This window comes from Phacochoerus africanus, chromosome 6, assembly GCF_016906955.1.
Source record: "Phacochoerus africanus isolate WHEZ1 chromosome 6, ROS_Pafr_v1, whole genome shotgun sequence".
In the NCBI taxonomy this organism is placed as follows: Eukaryota; Metazoa; Chordata; class Mammalia; order Artiodactyla; family Suidae; genus Phacochoerus; species Phacochoerus africanus.
The window spans coordinates 99,276,454-99,300,363 of NC_062549.1; the positions used below are offsets into that span (position 1 = coordinate 99,276,454).

The following is a 23,910-nucleotide window of genomic DNA, read 5'->3' on the forward strand; positions in this document are numbered from 1 at the left end:
ATTTATTGTCCTTACTATGTGTTATTAGTGGGATGATTTGAGATCTTTTACCCAAGGTCAGGAAAGAGAGATATAAAATAGACTATATCTTCCTTTCAAATGAAGAGCTATGATATGACAATAAAAGGGGGAGAAACTGTTTACTTTCTAAAGATTTTTCTCTTTATAGCACAGGAAAAATATCTTGCTAATCAAAAGAGTTTTTTTCCAGCGCTATGCACATATTTCAATGACAGTTTCACTACAGTTTGGGTTTAGTGAAATTCTTCTAAGTCAAATTTTTGTTAGCCTGTAGAATAACTGGTTGGAAGTGGCAGCAATTTATTGGTTTCTTTTTAGCAATATATGAGCTTTTTTTCTCTCACCATGATACAGTTACTATTCAGTAAAGGAAACCTCATCTTTACTCAAAAACCAATTCATTGCTTCATGACGTATTATCATCTAAGGTCAAGCCAAGGAATGCTATAACCCATCTAGGGGTCAGGCCCCTGGCATCTACTCATTATTAAACAAAAGTTCTCTTTATAGACTATTTAAATCATGTTGCCAAAGAAACCCTTTATGGTGGGAGAGTCCAAATCAAGTGTTCATTGTAACCACCCTGACATCACAAGCAAGAAAACTTTCAAAAGATAATTTTTAAAAATATAAAAGTGGATCACAAATGGGATTCATATTTTAAAGTATCTATTTTTCTTTAAAAGTAAACAAAAAAATAAGACTTCAGGCAAGGAATTACAGTAACCTTTTCTAACTGCTTTCCAGATGGTAGAGAGATACAACTAAAGATACTAAAATTGGCTAGTGATTGTTTGGTTCTATTGTTTCAAAGGGAAAAATAAAATGATACAGAAACAAAAGGAAATTTAAATTGAGTCACAGGATACAATTCTGTTTTTATTTAAAGAGAAGAAAATTAATTTTATTGATAAAAATAAAAAGTTTTCAAAGGAATACTATGTTAGGCCCACAAACCAACTTTAAGCTGTTAGTAGTGTTGTTTAAAATCAGTTGGCCAGGAGAGAGGATTAAGACGGGGGAATAGAAGGACTGGAGCTCAACTTCTCTCCTAAAAACAACAAAATTCACAACTAAAAGCTGAGCAATCCCCACCCAAATGGACCGGAAACCTTAAAAAAGATACCCTACTCCAGAAGAAAAAGAGGAGGCCACATCAAAAGGTAGGAAGGGCGATTTCCTTGTATAAACAACCCATACCTCCCAGGTGGGAAGCTCCACAGACTGCAAACTAACTGGTTCAGAGAGATAGACTCACCTACAGGAGTGAGAGTTCTGAGCCCCGCATCAAACCCTCATGTGCGGGGATCTGGCACTGGGAGAAAGAGCCCCTGGAGCATCTGGCATTGAATGCCAGTGGGGCTTGTGCGCAAGAGCTCCACAGGACAGGGGGAAATGGAGACCCCATTCTTAAAAGGTACACATGGACTTTCACGTGCACTGGATCCCAGGGCAGAGCGAGGTCTCCATGGGAATCTGGGTCAAACCTGACTGCAGTTCTTGGAGGACATCCTGGGAAAACAGGGGCGAACGTGGCTTGTTGTGAGGGAAGGACATTGAAGGCAAAGCTCTAGGGAATATTCAGCAGCTGCCTTTCTCTGGAGGTGGCCATTTTGGGAAAATCTGGCCCCACCCATCAGTCAGTGCTGGGAAGCCCCAGGGCAAACAACAATCCAGGTGGGATCACAGCTGCCCCTCAGTAAACAGGCTACCTAAAGACCCCTCAGGCACACAGCTGCCTCTAATCCCATCCAGAGACTAAGCCCCACCCACCAGAGGGATTAGAATCAGCTCCACCTACCAGTGGGCAAGCATCAGCCCCTCCCAACAGAAAGCCTACAGCAAGCCCCCATACAGACTTCAGCCACAAGGGGGGTAGACACCAGAAGTAAAAGAGGCTACAACTCTATTATCTGTAAAAAGGTCACCACACCAAAAACCTATAAAAATGAAAAGACAGAGAACTATAACTCAGATGAGGGAGAAAGGAAAAACCCCAGAAAATCAGCTAAGCGATGAGGAGATTCTCAGCCTCCAGGAAAAAGACTTTAGACTGTTGATGCCGAAGATGATGCAAGACATTGGAAATAAACGGGAGGCAATGAATGGATAACACTGACCAAAGAGATACAAGATACAAAACTTAAACAAGAAGAGATGCAAAATACAATAACTGAAATAAAAAATTCAGAGGCAGCTAAAAGCAGAATACAGGAGGCAGAAGAATGAATAAGCAAGGTGGAGGACAGATTAATGGAAATTACGGATGCAGAACAGAAAAGAGAAAAAAGATTGAAAACAAATGAAGAGTCTCAGAGAACTCTGGGACAATGTGAAATGCAACATCCGTATTATAGGGGTACCAGAAGGAGAAGAGAGAGAGAAGCGGACAGAAAAAATATTCCAAGAGATAATAGCCAAAAACTTCCCTAACATGGGAAAGGAACCACCCACTCAAATCCAGGAAGCACAACGAGTATCATATAAAATAAACCCAAGGAGGAATACACTGAGACACATATTAATCAAACTAACCAAAATTAAAGAGAAAATCTTGAAAGCAGCTAGAGAAAAAAAACCAAATAACATACAAGGGAACCCCAATTAGGTTATCAGCAGATTTTTCAGCAGAAACTCTGCAGGCCAGAAGGGAGTGGCATGATATACTTCACATGATGAAAGGAAAAAACCTCCAACCAAGATTACTTTACCCAGAAAGGCTCTCATTCAGATTTGAAGGAGAAATCAAAACCTTCACAGATAGGCGAGAGTTGAGAGAATTCAGCAACACTAAACCAGCCTTACAACAAATACTAAAGGAACTTCTCTAGGCAGAAAAGAAAAGACAGCAACAGGAAACAAAAATGCCACAAATGACAAGGCTCACCAGTAAAGGTATATATACAGTAAAGATACGAAATCACCCATGCACAATTATACCACCAAAATCAGAAATCATGAGAAGAGGTGGGTACAAATGCAGGACACTGGAGATGAACTTGCAATAAAGAGAACAACGACTTAAGACAATCACATATACACATAGACTCTTATATCAAAACTTCAGAATAACTGCAAACCAAAAATCTACAGTTGATACACAAACAAGGAATCTCTGAAGAAGAAATACATCTCATAGTAAATAAGTGCATAATCCACCATGAAGGGGGTCATTTGACATCATTCTTGGAATGTTGAAGTCTTCTTAGAACTGATTCTGATTTCCTCTCCATCAAAGAATTTATGATAATTATAATTAAATAATGCAACTGAACAATTAAATAATATAGTTCTACAATTGTATTATTAATAACCATTTCTCTCCATGGTACAATGTAAAGTCTATAATGTCTTGTTTATCACATCACCTAGAATGGTATAATGCCTTTATTGAAGAATCAATAGGATGTAACAAATTGTGAGGACATATTTATACAGTTACACTGTTTTTTAACCAATTTATGCATTTTATATTTTACTTATTTTCAGAGGGTGTATTATTTTTGTTATTCTTACCAGTTAGGTTATGCTTTTTATTATGCTATATAAAATATTTAATGGTATATAAGGCTTTCTTCTTTATAAATTTTAGTTGCATAATATACACAATTTTAATATAATGCTAATTTTTAAAGAAAAATTGAAATGTAATAGATAATACTAAATCGTAAAGATGAAAGCCATACAAAATGGGATAAAATATAGAATAAATTTCCTATTTGTCTCAGCATATTTTCCATTCCACTTCTCCAGAGGGAGTCACTTAATCTGTTTCTTAAGATCCATGATATAATAATCTGTGTGGATGTAACTGTGTTTAAATATATGTATTTTATTTTGTAAAAAAAAATTAAAAAAATAATAAAATTAAAAAAAAAAAAAAAGTTGGCCAATCCCTGGTGATCTAGTGATTAGGATTCAGAGCTCTCATAAAGTTAAGTTGGCCAAGTTAAATAGATTGTGATGTATCTTTAGAAAGGAATACCATTTTGTGATTTAATAGAATGATGTCTAGGTTCTGGCTGGAAGTCTCTGAGATACCTAGTTAACTGAAAAAGCAAAATGCAGAACTGTGTGTATAGTATGGTATCATCTGAATTTTAAAAAAGAGAGATGTACACACTCATACAGGCTTGCATACACACAGACTAACTGCAAGGATGCAAGTGAAACTACTAACAGACTCAGTTTTTACTATATACCTTTTTCAGCAAATACTTATCTATTTAAGAATTAGAATTTAATACAATTAACTGGAGTTCCTGCCGTGGCATAGTGGAAACGAATCCGACTAGGAACCATGAGGTTGCAGGTTCCATCCCTAGCCTCGCTCAGTGGACCTGGTGTTGCCGTGAGCTGTGGTGTAGGTCGCAGACGTGGCTCAGATCTGGTGTTGCTGTGGCTATGGTGTAGGCTGGCAGCTGTAGCTCGGATTGGACCCCTAGCCTGGGAACCTCCACATGCCACGGGTGCGGCCCTAAACAGACAAAAGACAAAAAAAAAAAAAAAAAAGAGCCTAGAAGTTCTTCGTGGAGATTTAAGAACAGAGATAAAAAATGTTGACAAGGAGTTCCTTGGGGTGTACCAGGTTAACATTGTCACTGCAGTGGTGCAGGTTCAGTCCCTGGCTTGGGACTTCCACATGCTTGAAGGCGCAGCCAAAAGGAATAAAATGTTGACAGAAATACTTTTCTTCTTTTGGTTACACCTTATCTTTAAAAAATTATGCTTGGAGGAAGGAAACCAATAAAGCACATATGACATGCGAAGCATTTTATATATCATTAAATCCCGATAACAATTTAAAAGTTTGAAATCATTATTCCTGAGGCTTGGGCAAAATAAGTAGTTCTCACAAAGAAACTTTGATATACAGAGGCAGACTATACGCTGGGGCAGTCTGGCTCCAAAACCTGTGTTGTTTCCACTATAACATGCTGACTTTGTTTTATAAAGTAGAATTTCAACAAGGAAAGAAAGAAACTAAGTTTTAAAATGTGGGGTCCTATTAATAAGAAAATATGCCTCTTAAAATAAGTAGCTTAGAAACAGCTACTTCTCAAAGGACTCTCATTCCCAAGGTGTTTATTGTCAGTGGAACCACATTTTGTCATTTCTTTGGAATTATCTCTGATTTGTTCTGTCTTATTATTCTCATATCCAATATGTCACTAAATTGTTATGTTCTTGGAGTTCCTGTCATAGCTCAGTGGTTAAAGAGCCTGACTAGGATCCATGAGGATGAGGGTTCGATCCCTGGCCTTGCTCAGTGAGTTAAGGATCCGGCGTTGCCAGGAGCTGTGGTATAGGTCGTAGACTCAGCTTGACTCTGGCATTGCTGTGGCTGTGGCATAGGCCAGCAGCTACAGCTCTGATTCAACCCCTGGCCTGGGAACCTCCATATGCCACGGGTGTAGCCCTAAAAAGCCAAAAAAAGACCAAAAAACCCAAACCCACAGCAGCAAAAAAATGTTATTTTCTCTTAGAAATGTCTCTCATATTTGTCCTTACTGTACATTTTTATTACTATCACTGAGTCTCCTAGCTTCTATGTCTTTAGATTTTTCACTTCCAAAGCATCTTTACTACATTAAATTTCCTAAAATACTGCTTTCACCATATCAACTTTCTTTCTCTATGAGACCCTACACCTACACTGGATCTCTCTATCTCAGTAAGTACAAATTGCTTTTACAAACTTCTACACAAACTGGTTCCATTTACCAATTCAGTTTTATCTCCTATTTCTCTTTCACACCCACTCTCAAATGGTCATATTATTTATTATTTTCTGCATACTTCTGTATCTTTGCTTTGCTGAAATCCTCCTCCAGATTCTATTCATTATTTATGGTCCATCTTAATATCACCTTCTCTAAGAAACTGTCTTAATAACTTCAAGTCTTACAGTCAGCACCACAATTTTGATGTAACTTAAATGATCTTGAGACACTGCCTAACTATTACTCAAGCTTTAGTTTTATCTCTTCAACAATACTTCATGAGGGCAGGGTCTGATTATGTCACTTTTTCTAAAATTCTCTGGTAGCGCCCATCATTTTAAGATTAAAGCCCATTCTCCTTTCAATGGTGATAGCCAGGCCTCGATCTGTCTTTCTGGTTTATCGAAGTCCACACCTCATCCTGTATTCCACACTGGCTACACTGAATTATTCTCTGTCTCCTTCATTTTTTTCCCTCATATCTCCACACCCGCATTCTCCTTGCTGAGAATTTCCTTCCTTTTCTCTAGCTGATGCATCTAATGTCATCTTCTCTAAGAAGCGTCATCCTTAGGGAAAACAGCTGTCCTTCCTCTATATTTCTCTATCACTTTGTAATACCTCTAGTATAGCACTCACTGCATGTATTATAATTTCTGATTTCAATTTCTTTCTCCTCTACTGTAACATCAATTCTTTGAGGAAAAGGATGGAATTGTGCTCATCTTTGTACTTCTAGATCCTCATAGTACTATGTATATGTAGCGGGCATTCACATGTTTGTGGAATAAACATGTTTGCTCAATAATAAAACACCTAGATAATGTATTTTAATATGTATCTTGAAAAGTTAATATATATCTTTAAAAGCTTCCTAATAACTCTGTAAGATAAGTATCACTATACCTATTTTACAAACAGGGAAACTGGCTCAGAGATTAAGCCAACAGCTCCTGGTCACAAAGTCAGTAGTGGCAAACCAAACACTAAAATCCAGATCTTCTGATTTTAGTCTACTATTCTTTCTAGTGGACTAGACTGCCTTCCCAAATACTGGATTTACTGCCTGAACCCTTTGGGACTGCATATTTCTCTACTCCTGTGCCTCTTATCACATATCTATCTTGATACTAATTTGTGTCCTTGTCTCAACTCCTTGTTAGGGACTGTAAATTCCATGTTGGTGAAGAAGGATTACTTGCCTTTGTATCTCTTGCTCTGCCTGGTACAGTGCCTTACACATAGTAGGTGCTCATCAAATTGGACTGAATAGATACCTGGAGAGCACTAGAATGGTCATTTTGACAGGCCAATTCTTGCTCAACCTCCGAAACCTCCAGCAGATTCCGCTCACTGACCAATCGAGACAGCTCTCCAACCACCGTTACGTGCTTTGATACAGTCCCAGACATCTTCTTGAACTGTGGGTAGTTCTCCACAAAGGCCTGCCAAGGGAGAAACATCATTGGGGTTTCTGTTATTTCTTGGCTGAGGATAGGCACGTATGAAGAAGGGGCGGGGGGAGCAGGAATTGTTCTTCTGCCCAGACTAAGGCATCTAAAACTTTCAATCACGTGGCACTTTGTTATGCTTAAGAAGAGAGGAACTGGTATATGTCAGTAGACTGAGTCTTTTAATCGTCCAAATATAACTGAAGAATGGAAAGATGTACATAGTTTATTATGAAGTCTTCACTATATTGTTTCCTAAAGAGAAATATTATAGAAAATAATCTCAAAGAAAACAAAATGAATCAAGGCAGAAATCAGACCCAGAAAATTCCAGAAATGTTGCTTACATGAATAGTTCCAAAGTCTTGTATGTTAGTCATCCACGTACATGTTCAATTTACCTTCATGTCTGCTATTGATTCTAGTTTTTGCTGTTCTTTTGGTTTCTTCTTCTGAAAGTCTTCCATGAGATTCTTTATGTTGCTACCAATCTCAGCAAAGTTCAGGTACATATTCTGTGAAAAAGGAAGTTGGCAACAGTTCTATCACCTTGTCTGACTTTCAGACAATTTAAAAGGAGAAGTGAAAAAGAATCTTGAATACAGTTAGAAGCAAAGGGCAAGAAAATTCCATTATAATTACCAAATCTGGATACTGGTCAGGACACTGGGGATGAACACCATTACTATTCTCACAAAGGGCTATGGATAGGAGGGGAGTAAATAAGCTGGGTTCTAATTTTAAAAGCACAAAACAAAGTTTGTGGTTTTTATGAAAAAATGATTGTTAAAGGGTCAGAAAAAAGTCTTCTGCCTTCCCCTGAGATGCACTTGATAGGATGCCTCTATCATCCTTCCACATGAAATCCCATACCTGCTCTCATTCTAACAAATCAATATTAATTTCCTTACATAAAAACAACTAAAAGGAACAAAAAAAAATTTAAACCACTTACGTTAGCATAGAATTCATCGTTTTCTGCAGATAGGACCACCTCTCTCAAGTCTTTACTGATCCCTGGCACTCTGGAAAGATCAATCCGATTGTTGTTTATGCCCAGTAGTTCATGGACCATGGCCTGATATGTCCACTAAATAAAGAGTTATGACAAAAAAAAATTGGGAACTGACAAAACATGGAAATAGTAAAAATTCAGGAAAACAAACAAAACCGATAGTCTTCTTTACATGGAGGCTCTCTATTTAATTCAAATTTTATTAATACTTTGTGCTATGCTAAGCGATAAGATTGTCATTTTAATTGGTTAAACATCCAAAAGAGAAAATACTTTCAGATTTCACACTTCTGGAAGGAGGGCAGCAAGATTAATATTCCTGATAGAAAACAAATTAGATCTATCATTAGCTCCACTTTTTGCCTGTGAATTAAGAGTATATTTTTGGCTTCACAGATAGGGCTATATTGGTACTGCAGTTACAAGCTGTACCATTTCCTGTACGCTTCTGTGGTTTTCTGCAGCATGAGAAGTATATTCTTGCAGATCTGAGTGGTGCTATATTTATCCTGGGAACACTAATATTATCTGAAAAAACCTTGTGAGTTGATCAAAACACACATATTCAGAAGCTTGCCTCTGAATCCTTCTTATTTTATATTTTTGTTTAGTATGCACTGCAAGAAGGACTGGTTCACAGGCTTAAAAAATGTGAACTTATTTGGTAAAACTGGGAAGGAGAAACCTCAAATATTGCCTTCTCACCTTTTATGGAGAACGGGTTACTTTTAGTTATAGGCCCATTAGACCATACTAAGTGAATTTTTCCAGCAAATGACCCTCTAAATCTAAGTCTAAATGCTAGAAATATTTATTTATGTATACTTAAGCAATCTAGACTTATTAAAATAACTTAGGAGATTATAAAAGAAGGTACTTTATTTCCTAAAATATTTGCCAAATGAATCCAAAGCAAATTTCATTAAAGCACTTAAAATTAAGTACGACAAAATGTTTTATGCTTCCACACACAGCACCCTGTGCATGCTTTTGCCATTAGCACATACTTTGTAATTAAAATTATCTGTCTATTCCCTCCTCATTGGATCATGAGCTCTTTGGGAGCTGAGGCTCTATCTTTTAATCTTTCATCTCCAGCACTTAAAAAAGTACCTGGTATGTAATAGGTCCTCAGTGAAATTTGCTGAATAAATGACTATTTTTTTGGGGAAACAGAATTATAGGCAATTATTTTTTTTTCTACTCTTTATATTATCAAAGTGTCTTTAGTTATATTAATAAAGTATATATAAATATGTAATAAATATATATGTAACATATAAAACATGTAAAGTTATGTTACTTTGCATTTTACGAATAGAAAGCTATATCATAGAGAATTTGTATTCCATAGCCACAGATTTCCCCTAGCATTAACATTATTATAAGCTGGGAAAGAATTGAAATATAGATTGTGCTTCCCTACAAAGCCAAAGTCACTATTAAAAAAGTATCTAGAAAGTGTAAGGCACTGTGCTTGTATTTGAAGAACAAACACTAGTAAGACAATCTGCCTCAAAGGAATGTATAACCTAGGAGAGTGTGAAAACAATGGTTTTAGAAAATTCAGCATGAGACATAAGAGGGACACAGAGTTCTACAGTAATTTTAGGGAAAAAAGAACATGTCTGACAAAAGAATAAAGTCTCCAGGGAGATGTTTCAAGTGGCTTTAAAGGCTAAGAATTTTGAGAGGTGAAGATGGGAAGAGAAGGTATTCCAAACATTCCAGAGTTCAGACAGAGGTTATAACATAACTAAATGATGGCAGGAAGTCACAGGGCATATCTGCCTCAGTAGTAAGCTGTAGGTTTTATATAAGGTTGGGCCCATACTGTGAAGGCTCATGGATGTCAAGTTCAGAAGTCTGTATTTAATCCAGTAGGCAAATGGGAACCAATTAAGATTTTTAAGCCAGAAGCAAGAGGATCAGAGCTGTGCTTTGGTAAAAGTAAGTTAACAACATTGTGTCCATGAGATACATAAGAGTGGGAAAAAATTAAAAGTGTGGAATCAAGTAAATGACTATTTAAGGATTCCTATAAGAGATTAGGCACACCAAGGTAACAGCAATATAAATGGAAAAGAACAGACAGACACCGGAAAAGTAGAATATACAAAACCCAGAAGTTGTCTTAATTAGGAGTGGTGGCAGAAAGGGACAGGAAGGATGAGGCAGAAGAAAGAGCTGAAGATAACTGTGGCTGGAAGAACATAGATACCAAAACACTAGGAAATACAGGCAAAAAAAAAAAAAAAAAAAGAATAGCTGAAAATAAGCAGGCAAATAAATGGACTATACTGTTCATTTCCACATCTGCATCTTGATGAATACCACTTGAAATCATCCTTCTATTATGCTAACAAGGGGTTCTGCACCTGGTTTAGCAATGGGGTGATGGCATCATCGCAGCGATCTAAAATCAGTAGCAATGGAGGAACCTCAGTCCGCCGGAATTCAAACAGTTCATACTCTTTAGTTATCACTTGCTGTGGGTAAGAGAAAGATGGTTTGGTCAACCAATTAGTAGCAGAAAGAGAGGCTATAAATAGGAAATTAATACATTAAAAACCACATTTAGGGAGTTCTTGTGTGGCGCAGCGGAAACAAATCCAACTGGGAACCATGAGGTTGCGGGTTCCATCCCTGGCCTCCTTCAGTGGGTTAAGGATCTGGCATTGCCGTGAGCGGTGGTGTAGGTCACAGATGAGGCTTGGATCTGGCATTGCTGTGGCTGTGGTGTAAGCCGGCAGCTACAGCTCCAATTAGACCTCTAGCCTGGAAACCTCCATATGCCACGGGTGTGGTCCTAAAAAGACAAAAAGACTAAATAAGTAAATAAATAAAAATAATTTAAAAATAAAAACCACATTTAACAAGTTTTTTGTACTTTCATAGGCCTTCCATAAAAGTGTTCAAAAGCTTGACAAATTTAGCAGCATCCTATTAATAGGTTAGATTTTGAAACTCTATTTTATAAGTGGTTTAATTGGATTAAAAGAAGTTAAGTAGCTTGCAAATGTTTCTTGGGTTAAACCTAAGCATCTTATCTCTAATTTGTTGCCTTTAGTCTTGAACTACAAATACCTACCTCTTTGCCAGTAACCCTGACACATCCTCTCCTTGGATATAGAAAAAAATATTTCTTTAGTTTCTGAGATATGATAAGGAGATGAATGATCTTGATGTTTTGGAACAGGGATAGAGAATGCCATACCTTAACACATTCTGCAAGTCTCTTTGCTGCCTCAGATAAAAGCTGGTAACGAATCATGGGACATTTCTTCAGAGATAAAAGGAGAGCTGTCAGTCCTTGAGTTGTTCTGGATAGCTGGGCTGGATCCCAATTTCGACCCTTTTTGTTAAAAACATGTACTTAGAGAAAATATTTGAATTTTTTCTTACAAGTTCAATTATTTGCTTAATTAACTCCCACCTGATACATACATACATACATACATAAAACCCTTTCTTTCCCTACCTGGCAGCAACCCAAAATATTGAGGGAAAACAAATGAGGATTCACAGCAATATAATCACCATAAAATTCCTGCAAATAAAGCACCAAGATCAGTCAGTCATTCTATAAACTCCCAACTGTATTGTGCAATATTTTTCATATATAACACTATGTGATACAATCAATTTTGAGAAAATTCAGGTGTGAAAGAAATAGAAAAACTGACCAACAACTAAGTAACAATAGTCAATGTGAGGGAATTAATAAGATAATTATAAAATAGGAGCAGTAATAATCTTTTTTTAAAAAAAACCCAAAACGAAGAGTTCCTGCTGTGGCGAAGCAGGTTAAGGCTCCCATGTTGTCTCTGTGGTGGCATAGCTTTGATCCCTGGCACAATGCAATGGGCTAAGAATCCAGAGTTGCTGTAGCTGTGTTAGATCACAGCTGAGGCTTAGATTGGATCCCTGGCCCAGAACTTCCATATGCTGCAAGTGTGGCAATAAATAAATAAAATAAAAAATTCAAAAAACCCCCAACAAAACAACAACCCCAAAATTGAAAGTTGGTAAGTATGTATAAAAATATACATATTATATTTAAGGAGCTGTCTATGCACACTTATCTATTAGTAAAAATAAAACATTGTTATAGGATATACAATATTGCACTCAGATAAATAAGAGCTTTGTTGTCCAGTGCATTCTCATGAGGAAGAATGCAATTTTAAAAGGTCAATTTTTTATTCATTTATCACCTAGCACATCCTTCTGCAAAATCCAAAGCTTATTTATTTGCTTCCCTGAAGACAATATTCTTCACTTAGGCGGTAAATGTATTCAAACACTTGTGATAAATGTATTTGAGAACACTAAAGTGTTTAAAGAAGGAAAAGGTAGCATGGAATGTTCTCATGTGATATATTACATGGCACGCAGAATAAATATTTAGGAGTTTCTAAGTTTTAACCTAATGACAAATCTGCTTATTACTTCCCAAAGCAATGTAATCACAAATTGAATTTAAACAAACCTCATTCACATCCTTTACTTCCTGTTCTCTCCCAATCAGACAGAGACTATGACTGTGAAGATGAACATTCTTACAGTATAACTCATAAAACTAGCTTAAGACACATCTGACTTGGTCCCCAACCCTGTGAAGCCCTCCCTACCAATCCAGTACCATTCTAGTCTCCTTATTCGCACTGATTCCTTTAATTCTGTTTCCATCCAATTTGATATCTCCTCCAAACTTTTAAATATGAGTAGAGTCTGGTGCAATGCATATTTATCATGTCTGATCAATAGCCTTCCTTCTTATGAGACAGCACCTTCCTCACTTTTAGACCCAAATCTTAAGAAAGAGCCAGTGTAAGAGCTGTTAGAGGACCAATATGTTTACCTGAACCTCAGCCACAACTTCCTGTTCATCAGCTTCAGCTAATGACTTCACATCACTCTTGCTGATCACGTTACTGAAATCTGAAACAGACATATAAGTTGTGGTTGACTCAAAGGAGATCATCTCTGCTGCAGTTAGGCATAATTGGGCCTGAGAGTTAATGTCTAATGACTAAGTGAAGTTTAGCATACATTGGGGTGTATGTCAAAGTGGAACACCTTCAAATTGAAATGAATGGCACAAATACGTTTAAATTTGTAAATTAATAATACTTAAAAAAAAAAAAAAGGAACCACCATTGTAAGCTTGTAAGCATTGGAAGATGCTAGGGAACCAAATCATTATATTGAAAACAGCAAATATTGAGAAAGAAGTAAGCTTTTATTCTTTTACATGCATACTGTACCACCAGACAACCAAATAGTAGATAAGGAGAAATTCCTCTTTATGTAAATATTCCAGCTAAAAAATAAAGGAATGATAATGATAGAGTTAAAACATCATCATTTTTTTTCAACCCCTGATGAGTCAATGGATGGACTGAAGCACAACACTACCTGTGAAATATTCTTGCCAAAAAGAAATCAAATCTGAATCTAATTAAGCCTCTATATCCAAGCACCAATTTACAGGAACTAGAAGACAGAGGAACATTTTATTTATTTATTTATTTTTATTTTTTTGTCTTTTCCAGGGCTGCACTCGCAGCATATGGAGGTTCCCAGGTTAGGGGTCAAATTGGAGCTGTAGCCGCTGGCCTACACCACAGCCACAGCAACACCAGATCCAAGCCGCGTCTGCAACCTACACCACAGCTCAGGGCAATGTCAGATCCTTAACCCATGGAGGGAGGCCAGGGATCGAACCCGCAACCTCATGGTTCCTAGTCAGATTCATTAACCACTAAGCCTCGATGTCAACTTCCAGAGGAACATTTTAAATTGCAAAGAATATGTGAAACTATCCCATGCGGATGCAATCAGCAAGATCCAGGCTGTGGGAAACTTTAACAGAACAATGTAGTTTCTTCAATAAACAGACTGCATGGAAGTGAGGGAAAAGAGGATCTATAGAAGATTAAAAAAACTTAAAAAACTATCAACAAATAGCAATGTGTGGACCTTACTATGACTCTGATTCAAACAAACAGTAGGAGGGGAAAATGCATGAAAGAATTTGAAATTTGAACAGTGAATCATTATGTTTTTCTTTTTACCTCCGTACCTGCCAGGAGGCAGGGAAGGAAGTTCCTGGGTCAGGGGTCAAATCAGAGCTGCAGCTGCAGGCCTACACCATAGCCATAACAACGCTGGATACAAGTTGCATCTGTGACCTATGTGCAGCTTGTTGCAATGTTGGATCCTTAACCCACTGAGTGAGGCCAGGGATCAAACTCGCATCCTCATAGACATTGTATCAGGTTCTCAACATGAGGAGCCACAATGGGAACTCATGAATATTTGAATAAATAGGAATTATTTTTCATTATTTGGACATAATAATGGTATTTTAAAAAAATGAGTCCTTATCTTTTAGAGATGCACATGGAAATATTTATGGATGAAATCATACGATGAGTTAGATTTTCTTCAATATAATATTGCTGGGGGAGTAGATTGCAGTATAGCTAAAACAAGATTGACCATGTACAGTAATTGTAGAAATTGGAGGATGGATATGTTGGGATTTATTAAACTATTCAGTCTACTTTTGTACCTATTTAAAAAATTGCATGATAAAAAGGTTTTTTTTTTAAAAAAAAAAGGGAAGGAAGAGCCAGTTATACAAGATATTTAGTAGACTTTATACAAAAATAAAACTATTTAAAAATTATATGAGTGGAAGGCCAGTTTAGTGCCAATACAAATTGTGCCAAAAGTCTGTAATGAATAAAATCACTATACATTAAACTCATTTTAGTTTATTTCAATCAAATAAAATTGTGAAATTAATTGCTCCACTTAAGAAATTTTAAGTATATTTTTCCTAGGCTTCAGTGCTAACTATTTTAACATACACAATTTTTTTCTTCAACTTCACAGACTTACAACCCAAATCAAAAATCTTTAGAATCAGGAGTTCCCATTGTGGTGCAGTGGTTAACGAATCCGACTAGGAACCATGAGATTGCGGGTTCGGTCCCTGCCCTGGCTCAGTGGGTTAAGGATCCGGCGTTGCCGTGAGCTGTGGTGTAGGTCGCAGACGCGGCTCGGATCCCGCGTTGCTGTGGCTCTGGCATAGGCTGGTGGCTACAGCTCCGATTAGACAGCTAGCCTGGGAACCTCCATATGCCACGGGAGTGGCCCAAAAAAATAGCAAAAAGAAAAAAAAAAATCTTTAGAATCAGAAGAGTAAGTATTCGATTTATTTTCATTATTAATCTCAACCACTGCATCAAAGAACTCTCTTCAGAGGAAAAAGGAGTCTTTCATCTCATCATCTACTCAATTTTTAGCTGAAAGACTCAGCAAGAGTGATTCTGTTAGATGTCCACCATGGGGAATCAATCTCTGTGTGTATATGTGTGTGTGGTATATATACATTTACATATGTGTGTATACATATACATTTGTGTGTGCATATATACATATACATATGTATTTTATGTCTTTGTGTGTGTGTGTGTATGTATGTGTGTATATATACACACACACATATACATTTTTTCTTTTTAGGGCTGCACCTATAGCGTATGGAGGTTCCCAGTCTAGGGGTATAATTGGAGCTGCAGCTGCCAGCCTACACCACAGCCACAGCAATACAAGATTTGAGCTTCATCTGGGACTTATACCACAGCTTGCAACTTGCGGCAATGCTGGACCCTTAACCCACTGAGTGAGGCCAGGGATTGAACCCGCATCCTCATGGATACTCGTTGGGTTCTTATCCCATTGTGCTGTGTGTGCCACTGAATACAAAGTTTGTGTACTTTCTTATCCTAAGTATCTAGCTTACAACCAGACTAAAAAATACTGGAATGACTAGACATAGATTAGAATGGCCAAAATAAAAAACAGGGACAACGCCAAATGCTTGTGAGGCTATAAATTGGATCACCTGTACACTGCTAGTAGAAATGTAAAATGGCATAGTCATGCCAGAAAACACTTAGCAGTTTCTTAAAACATTAAACATGCCATGACCATGTGACCCAGAAACTGCCCTGGAAATTATTTACTACAGAGAAGTGAAGATTTATGTTCACACAAACCTGTACATGAATATTTACAACAACTTTTTTGTATTAGCCCAAACTAGAAACAACTCAGATGTTCTTCAACAGGCGAATGGTTAAACAAACTGTGATATATCCAGAAAATGGAATACTACTCAGTAATAAAAAGGAATGAACTATTTGATATACACAACAACCTGGATGAATCTCTAGAGAACTATGCTAATCGAAAAAAGCCAATCCCAAAAGGTTATATACCATATGATTCCATTTATAACATTCCTGAAATAACAAAATTATAGAAATAGATAACTTATTAGTGTTTGGCAGGGGTTACTAAGGAGGCTGGGGTGGGAGGGAAGTAGATGTGACTGTAAAAGGCTGAGGGATCCTTATGGAGAAGGAAATGTTCTGTACCCTGACTGTATCAATGTCAGTGCCCTGGTGATATTGTACTACAGTTATGTAAGACATTATACTGGGGGAAACTGGGTAAATGATATACAGGATCTATGCATTATTTCCTATATGTGAAGCTAAAATTATCTCAAAAGAAAAAGTTTAATTAAAAAAGAAAACGTGTGATTATTAGCCAAAAATAAAATAAAAACAAAAGTGGCATGACAGAAACTAATAAAATTTTCTTTTACCTTTTGGGTTTTTTTTTTTTCTTTTTTCCTTTTTGTCTTTTTAGGGCTGCACCCGTGGCATACGGAAGTTCCCAGGCTAGGGGGCTATTGGAGCTGCACCTGTTAGCCTAGCCACAGCCACGGCAACACCAGATCCAAGCCGCCATCTGCAACCTACACCACAGCTCATGGCAACACTGGATCCTTAACCCACTGAGTGAGACCAGGGATCAAACCAGCATCCTCATGGATACTAATTGAGTTTGTTACTGCTGAGCCACAATGGGAACTCCCTCTTGGGGTTGTTTTAAGGGCAAATAAAATAATACATGAGGGAGTTCCCATCGTGGCTCAGCGGTAACCAACACAACTAGTATCCATGAGGATTTGGGCTCAATCTCTGGCCTTGCTCAGTGAGCTGCCCTGAGCTGTGGTGTAGGTCACAGACATGGCTTGGATCCCTCATTGCTGTGGTTGTGCCTGTGCCTGGCAGATGCAGCTCCAATTCAACCCCTAACCTGGGAACTTCCATATGCCACACCTGCAGCCCTAAAAAAGAAAAAAAAATTAAAAATATATATGGGAGAGTTTTTATAATACAATGTCTTCTAACATTATGACAAATGTTAACTTTTGGTACCATTATTAAATTGTATATGCTGAAGAAAGTATGCATGTCTTAGACTACAGTCTAAACTCTGAAACTCCAAAGCCTTCGAGTAAGCTTTAAAACTTCTCAAATGCCCTACATACTGATTATTGAGTTTTATCCTTGGTTTTGAAAATTGTACCAAATAAACTATACTAATGCTAAAAAGATAAATAGTGACATCTAGAGGAGAACAGATATAACTGCCAAAGCAGAATCTATTACATCAAAAAAAATCTATCAATTGTATAGTATTCACAAACCTAGTTTATCCTAGGCTTCCACTCCTCCTCCCCTTGCCCCCAAAATTATACACAAGTTATCTACCTGGTGACTTGTACTTTCAAGTATTACATAAAGGAGCAAAGAGAAGTAGAATGTTTTCATCTGGTATGTAAGGTAAATCTCTGCTTTTCCAACAAACTCAAGTGTATCCTTCTTCCAAATAAATCAGCTTCTGTGCCTCAGTTCATAAAAGTATAAAATAGGAGTAAGTATATATATATATTTTTTTCTGCAAAGGTAGGATGTAAAATTTGGCTACTTACAACTGTGTTTTTATTTGCTTTTTTTGTTTTCAGCTGCACCCATGACATGCAAAAGTTCCCGGGCCAGGGATTAAACCCATTGTAGTGACCTAAGCCACAGCAGTGATAACACTAGATCCTCAACCTTCTAGGCCACCAGGGAACTCCCTACTTACAACTTCTGAATTACAAAGAATCTTGAAAGGCAAAGTAAAACCTCAAAATTTTTTGGAGTTCTTATTGTGGCTCAGCAGCTTAAGAACCCAACTAGTATTCATGAGGATGTGGGTTTGATCCCTGGCCTCACTCAGTGGGTTAAGGATCCAGCATTGCCACAAGCTGCAGCATAGGTCGCAGATGTGATTCAGATCTGGTGTTGCTGTGGTTGTGGTGTAGGCCTGCAGCTGCAGCTTGCATTTGGCCCCTAGCTTAGGAACTCCCATATGCTGCAGGTGCAGCCCTAAAAAGAAAAAAAAAATCTTTTTTAATTTTTTTAACCTAAGCAATCAATGACGAATGGAAATCACATTTAGCTCTCTGAAATAGAATGTTGGTCCAACACTTTTAACATTTTGAAAGGACCAAAAAAAAAAAAAAAGATTCTTATAGTGATGGATGCAATGCAATTATTTAAGATATGAAGTACCCAATAAAACATATTAGTTAGGATATAGTTTCATGATTGATTAGGCGAAATAACATACTTACAAATAAAATATATACTATATTTGGGTCTTCGGAGCTCCTGAATCAAATAATCCACATTCTCCTAGAAAAAAAGAAAAAACAAACAAACAAAATATGAGGAGAATTGCTTAGGTGAAAAAGTAATAAATAATCCATTGATATATTTAAGTATTTACTGAGAGTCTCCTGTGTGCTGAGGTCTAGATTATGTGTGTGCATGTTGGGAAGGGTGAGAGCTGGGGATAAAGAAGAGATACATTAAATATAATGATCAGAAAGCATATACCTATAATATTAGCTAGCTGAACTGCCTTGACCAAATTAAGATTAAAAAATAGAGAGGACAGAGGAGTTCCCACTGTGGCACAATGGGATTGGCGGCATCTCTGGAGCACTGGGATGCAGGTTCGATCCCAGACTGGCACAGTGGGTTAAGGATCCAGTGTTGCCACTGTAGTGTAGGTTGCAACTGTGGCTCGGATCTGATCCCTGCCCTGAGCACTCCACACGCCATGGGATGGCTACAAAAGAAAAAAAATACATATATATATATATATATATATATATATAGAGAGAGAGAGAGAGAGAGAGAGAGAGAGAGAGAGAGAGAACACAGATGTTGTAGTGCAACACAAAATTGATAATAATTCTGCAATTTTTGCCTCAAGCTGTTTGTCTATAAATTGTATTCATCTGATTAAAATTCTTATATAGAATATCAAAGTGTGTCTACTCCTTTAAAAACCAACATTCAGGAGTTCCTGTCGTAGCTCGGTGGTTAACGAACCCAACCAGCATTCATGAGGACGCAGGTTCGATCCCTGGCCTCGCTCAGTGGGCTAAGGACACACTGTTCCTGTGAGCTGTGGTGTAGGTCACAAACACGGATCCCGTGTTTTTGTGCTCGCATCTGACCCTTAGCCTGGGAACCTCCATATGCCGTAGTGCGGCCCTAAAAAGACAAAAAGACCACTAAATAAATAAATAAATAAATAATCAAAAATAAAAACCAACATTCAAAAGAAGTTAATTATATTCACTTGAGCTTTTAGCTTAGTAAGACTGCACAACTGTAATGTTTGTAAAGTATTTGTATAAGTACATTAGTTTAATAAAATACAAAATCAAAAACTAAAAACCAGTTGATTTTCATATGGTCGAAACATAAGAATTCCAATTAAATAATGTCATAATGCAAGTTTTATCTATTTGTGACACTATAACATATGGTTACATTTCAGTATAAAGTTGGTCCCCAAACTATAAATAAAATATCATTTTTGAATGTTAAAAAATCATAATTTCCTTACAGAATTAAAAGCAATGTAACATAAGCATTGTACATTGCTCGTTAAATGGGAAAAAGGCTTTAAAAACTGTAATATAGATTAAAAAATACATTAGAAATTAACTTCATAATATAATCTTAAAGAAAAATTGTTTTTAAGAACATATTGAGTACAAGAGTATATATATACACACATATATATATGTGAAAGAGGTTCTCTGATTAAAAATGTTGGAAAATGATGGATGAGACAATCTCTAAGATTCCTCTCAGAACCAAAATTTCCCATGACTAATTTGAAACAATCGGAAACTATTGTAACAGAATTAATGTATTCGTTAATTCAAGAACAATTTTTTTTTGGAGTTCCTGTTGTGGCGCAGCAGAAACGAATACGACTAGGAAACATGAGGTTGTGGGTTCAATCCCTGGCCCTGCTCAGTGGGTTAAGGATCCGGCGTTGCCATAAGCTATGGTGTAGGTCTGTGTGGCCCAGATCTGGCACTGGTGTGGCTGTGGTGTAGGCTGGCAGCTGTAAGCTGTAGCTCCGATTGGACCCCTGGCCTGGGAACCTCCATATGCCACGGGTGCGGCCCTTAAAAAGACAAAAAAAAAAAAGTTATGTATTTTTTTCTTTTTTAGGGCCGCACCCTCAGCATAGGGAAGTTCCAAGGCTAGGGGTCGAACCTGAGCTGTAGCTGTGGGCCTATGCCACAGCAACGCCAGACCCGAGGCGCATCTGCAACCACATCTCACGGCAACACCAGATCCTTAACCCACTGAGCAAGGCCAGGGATTGAACCCACAACCTCATGGTTCCTAGTCAGATTCGTTTCTGCTATGCCATGACGGGAACTCCAAGAACTATCTACTGAGTATCCACTATGTGGCAGGCACTGGGGACATAACAGTGTGAAAAAATGAACACCATCTCTGTCCTCCTGGAGCTTACTGCTGGTAGGTGAGACGTATTAATTAATCATACAAAGCATATGAGACGTCAATCATAACAAGTGACAGGGAGGGGAAGATGGAGCAGTAAGTGCTTATAAGAGGAGGGTTTGACCTGGTCAGCGAGACCAGGAAAGATTGCTTGAGGAAGTGAAGAAGTTCCAGGCAAAGAGAAGAGCAAGTGCAAAGATGCTGTGGCATGATGGAATATAGTACACTGAAGGATTAATGTGTGGCTAAGAGCAAAAGGGGGAATGATTTGAAATTACGCTGTAGAAATGGTAGGAACTATACCACACTAGGCCTTGCAGGCCACACTTAAGGAGTTTTGTCTTTATCATAAAAGCAATGAGAAATCATTTGAGGATTTCAAGTGTGGTGACATGGTTAGATTTGTATTTTGGAAAGTGCATAATGTACAAGCATAGTAAAAGAATACACTGGAGTTGGAAGAACATGAATATAAAGCAAGAGAATATACAAAATAAGACTGAAACAGTAAAGCATTTTAAAAGGAGGACTCAAGTGAGATTTAGAAGATAATGGACGAAAACTGACTGATGGCTAAAGAACCTTTAATTAGGGGATGAAAATAAATAGAGGACAGGAATGAACATGTAGAAGGATGATAAAAAGGCCTACCTGGCTGCAGTGGAGGAGAGCAGAGGTAAGGTACAGGAAGTTGGATACATAAGGGCAGAAAAGACCAGCTAAAGGAAGATACTAAATATAGATTTAATCATGGAGGTAAAATTGAGCCATTAGAGCTTCCTGAGTATAGATGTGAATAAAATGATAAAGACTGCAGCCACTAAGTATGTAAGATTCAACGGCATTTTTGTTTAGTGGCATATGTATGGCGGTTAATCCAGAAATAAAGTGGTCTGGGTCTCTGTTAAGGTAGTTAGTGACTTTGGAAGTAGCTGAGAACCTAAAAGACATCTGGCTGTAAGGAATGTGGAGAGAGTCATGGTTATAATTCTGATAAACCAGGATAATTATGATGCCACAAATGATGATAATACAAATTTATTTTGCCTTCATAATACTTTCAGATGATAGTGTGCTGGTATTTGCCTAGCCAGATGGCAGCTCAGTTTATGTAGTACCTTCGTAGGTCGAAGAAAACAAATTGCCTTGAGGTGTTTCATGATCTCTAGATTTTGAGAATCAATGCGTTCAAAAAGGTACACTTCCTTCTGGAGAATTTCCGATTGTGTGTATACCATACTCACGATGCCAGTCTGTAAAGAAAAAGCATTAACTAATATTTTGCTAGTCCAGGATAATAAAAACAAGCAGCAATACCTAAGACTTAAATTTTTTTTTCATTTAATACTTACTTGGATAACTTAAATACTAACATACGTAATAAATTTACAGAGCATCTAAAATCATAAGTAATGTACCAAAATGAAGTGCTCTCTCTGAATACAGACGACCCATAAATTTCCAAATAAAAAATTTGCCATCACCCTAAAAAGTTTAAAAAAATCTGTGACCAACAAATAATACCCTGTCATCTAAGTTTGAGTCCTAACAGCTTTCCTCTAAAAACACAACAGTGAGTGGAAATAACAGGATCATTCCAAAGTCTTCCAAGTGCTCTCTCTCATATATTATTTCTTGGCAGAGGCATTTAGAAAAGGATTTCTGATTCCAATAAATTGTTCTGAGTATAAGAAGAATCTCTGGCAGTGGTTAGAGCCATTCAGACCGAAAACCTTCTAAGCAAGGTTTATGCAACCTTTCAGTTCCACACTGAACTGACCCTGACTTACAAATCTTTAATTAAATACTAAATCCTACAGTGGAATGGGACCAGCTATTAAAAAGGAGGGAGGCTTCTTTCACAAATACTGAGCAAAAGCAAACTCACCGTCTCCTTATCCATGAGAAGTACTTTCATACCCGGTCCGCTGTCCTCTATCATTTTGGAAATGTACTGCTTCACAGCAAAAACTACGTTCATGGTGGCGAATTGACAGGTTAGCCCTATAGCCCTTCCCGCCCCCCTTTTTTCTTGCTAGATTAACCCCCCGCCTCTTGGCCGGGTCTCTGCGGCTTCCTCCCAGTCCGGCTTTGGTTTCCGGAAGTCCGGGCAGCAGAGGTCCTGGGAGTTGTAGTTCCGCTACGCGGTCCCAAGGACCCAGCCTCCTCGCTGGATGGAAGAATTTGCCTGAGACACCCTGAGCCGCCCGGCCCGGACGTGATTCTCGACACACCTCCCGCCCGGAGGTGTTTAAAGCCTGGGCTCTCAGGCCACTCCCGGCCCTGGGCCCGGGGTGCCCCGGCAGTGGCCTGACGCCCCTCCTGCCTGCTTGGGGAGAGGGTGGCGCCTCGCGGTGTAGAGGAACTTGGCGTAGGGCTGGCTCGGAGGCAAGAATAGCAGAACGTGGCCGAGGTCTCTATTTGCCATTAAAGCTTTCTTGGGTGGCAGTGAAGGATGGAAAGAAGGGAGGTGGCCTTAGGCTCCAGGCGGATGCTCGGAACTCGGAGGGAAGGCATTTGGTAAATCTCACGCCGCGTTTGCCAAATAGTGGCCGAGGTTAACCTTTCCCGGCTTCTTTGGGTCCTTAACAAGGTGAGGACACAGCCCTGATAAGTGAGACCTGAACTGGTTTTCCAAAGGCTGAGGGGCATCAGAAATTGAGTTGATATTGTTGAGGAAATGAACAAAGGAAACGCCCTTTAGGGATGTTCTGGGAGCCGCCTCCGTTCGCCCAGAAGGGCCCGGAGCTGAGGTCTGTGGCCGGAATTCGCAGGCCTTGGATCCCCCGGAGCCCAAAGCCACCCAGTTTTCGGCCCCTTGGGCGATTGGACTCCGGGGTTTTCAGCTCGCGCGGGGTGCTGTGGACCTGCGACGCTGAAACTGCGGGCAGGAGCGGAGTTAACAAGGTCAAAAATGGGTAGGGGGCATGTATTTGGTG

At 38.3% G+C, this 23,910-nt stretch overlaps 1 protein-coding gene across 1 annotated transcript in view; it reads right to left on the reverse strand.

Annotated features, from left to right (window-relative positions):
* VPS45 (vacuolar protein sorting 45 homolog) overlaps positions 1 to 23,516 on the reverse strand; it is a 71,303-nt gene extending 47,787 nt beyond the window's left edge. The window contains exons 1-10 of the mRNA XM_047784776.1: positions 22,860 to 23,516; positions 22,090 to 22,224; positions 18,763 to 18,823; positions 13,075 to 13,154; positions 11,692 to 11,760; positions 11,428 to 11,565; positions 10,589 to 10,699; positions 8,151 to 8,285; positions 7,597 to 7,710; positions 7,022 to 7,189 (exon numbers count right to left, since the gene is read on the reverse strand). Of these exons, the coding sequence (XP_047640732.1) occupies positions 7,022 to 7,189; positions 7,597 to 7,710; positions 8,151 to 8,285; positions 10,589 to 10,699; positions 11,428 to 11,565; positions 11,692 to 11,760; positions 13,075 to 13,154; positions 18,763 to 18,823; positions 22,090 to 22,224; positions 22,860 to 22,952 (1,104 nt within the window). The 5' untranslated portion in view covers positions 22,953 to 23,516. The remainder of the gene's footprint in view (positions 1 to 7,021; positions 7,190 to 7,596; positions 7,711 to 8,150; positions 8,286 to 10,588; positions 10,700 to 11,427; positions 11,566 to 11,691; positions 11,761 to 13,074; positions 13,155 to 18,762; positions 18,824 to 22,089; positions 22,225 to 22,859) is intronic.
* Between the last annotated feature and the right edge of the window lie 394 nt (positions 23,517 to 23,910).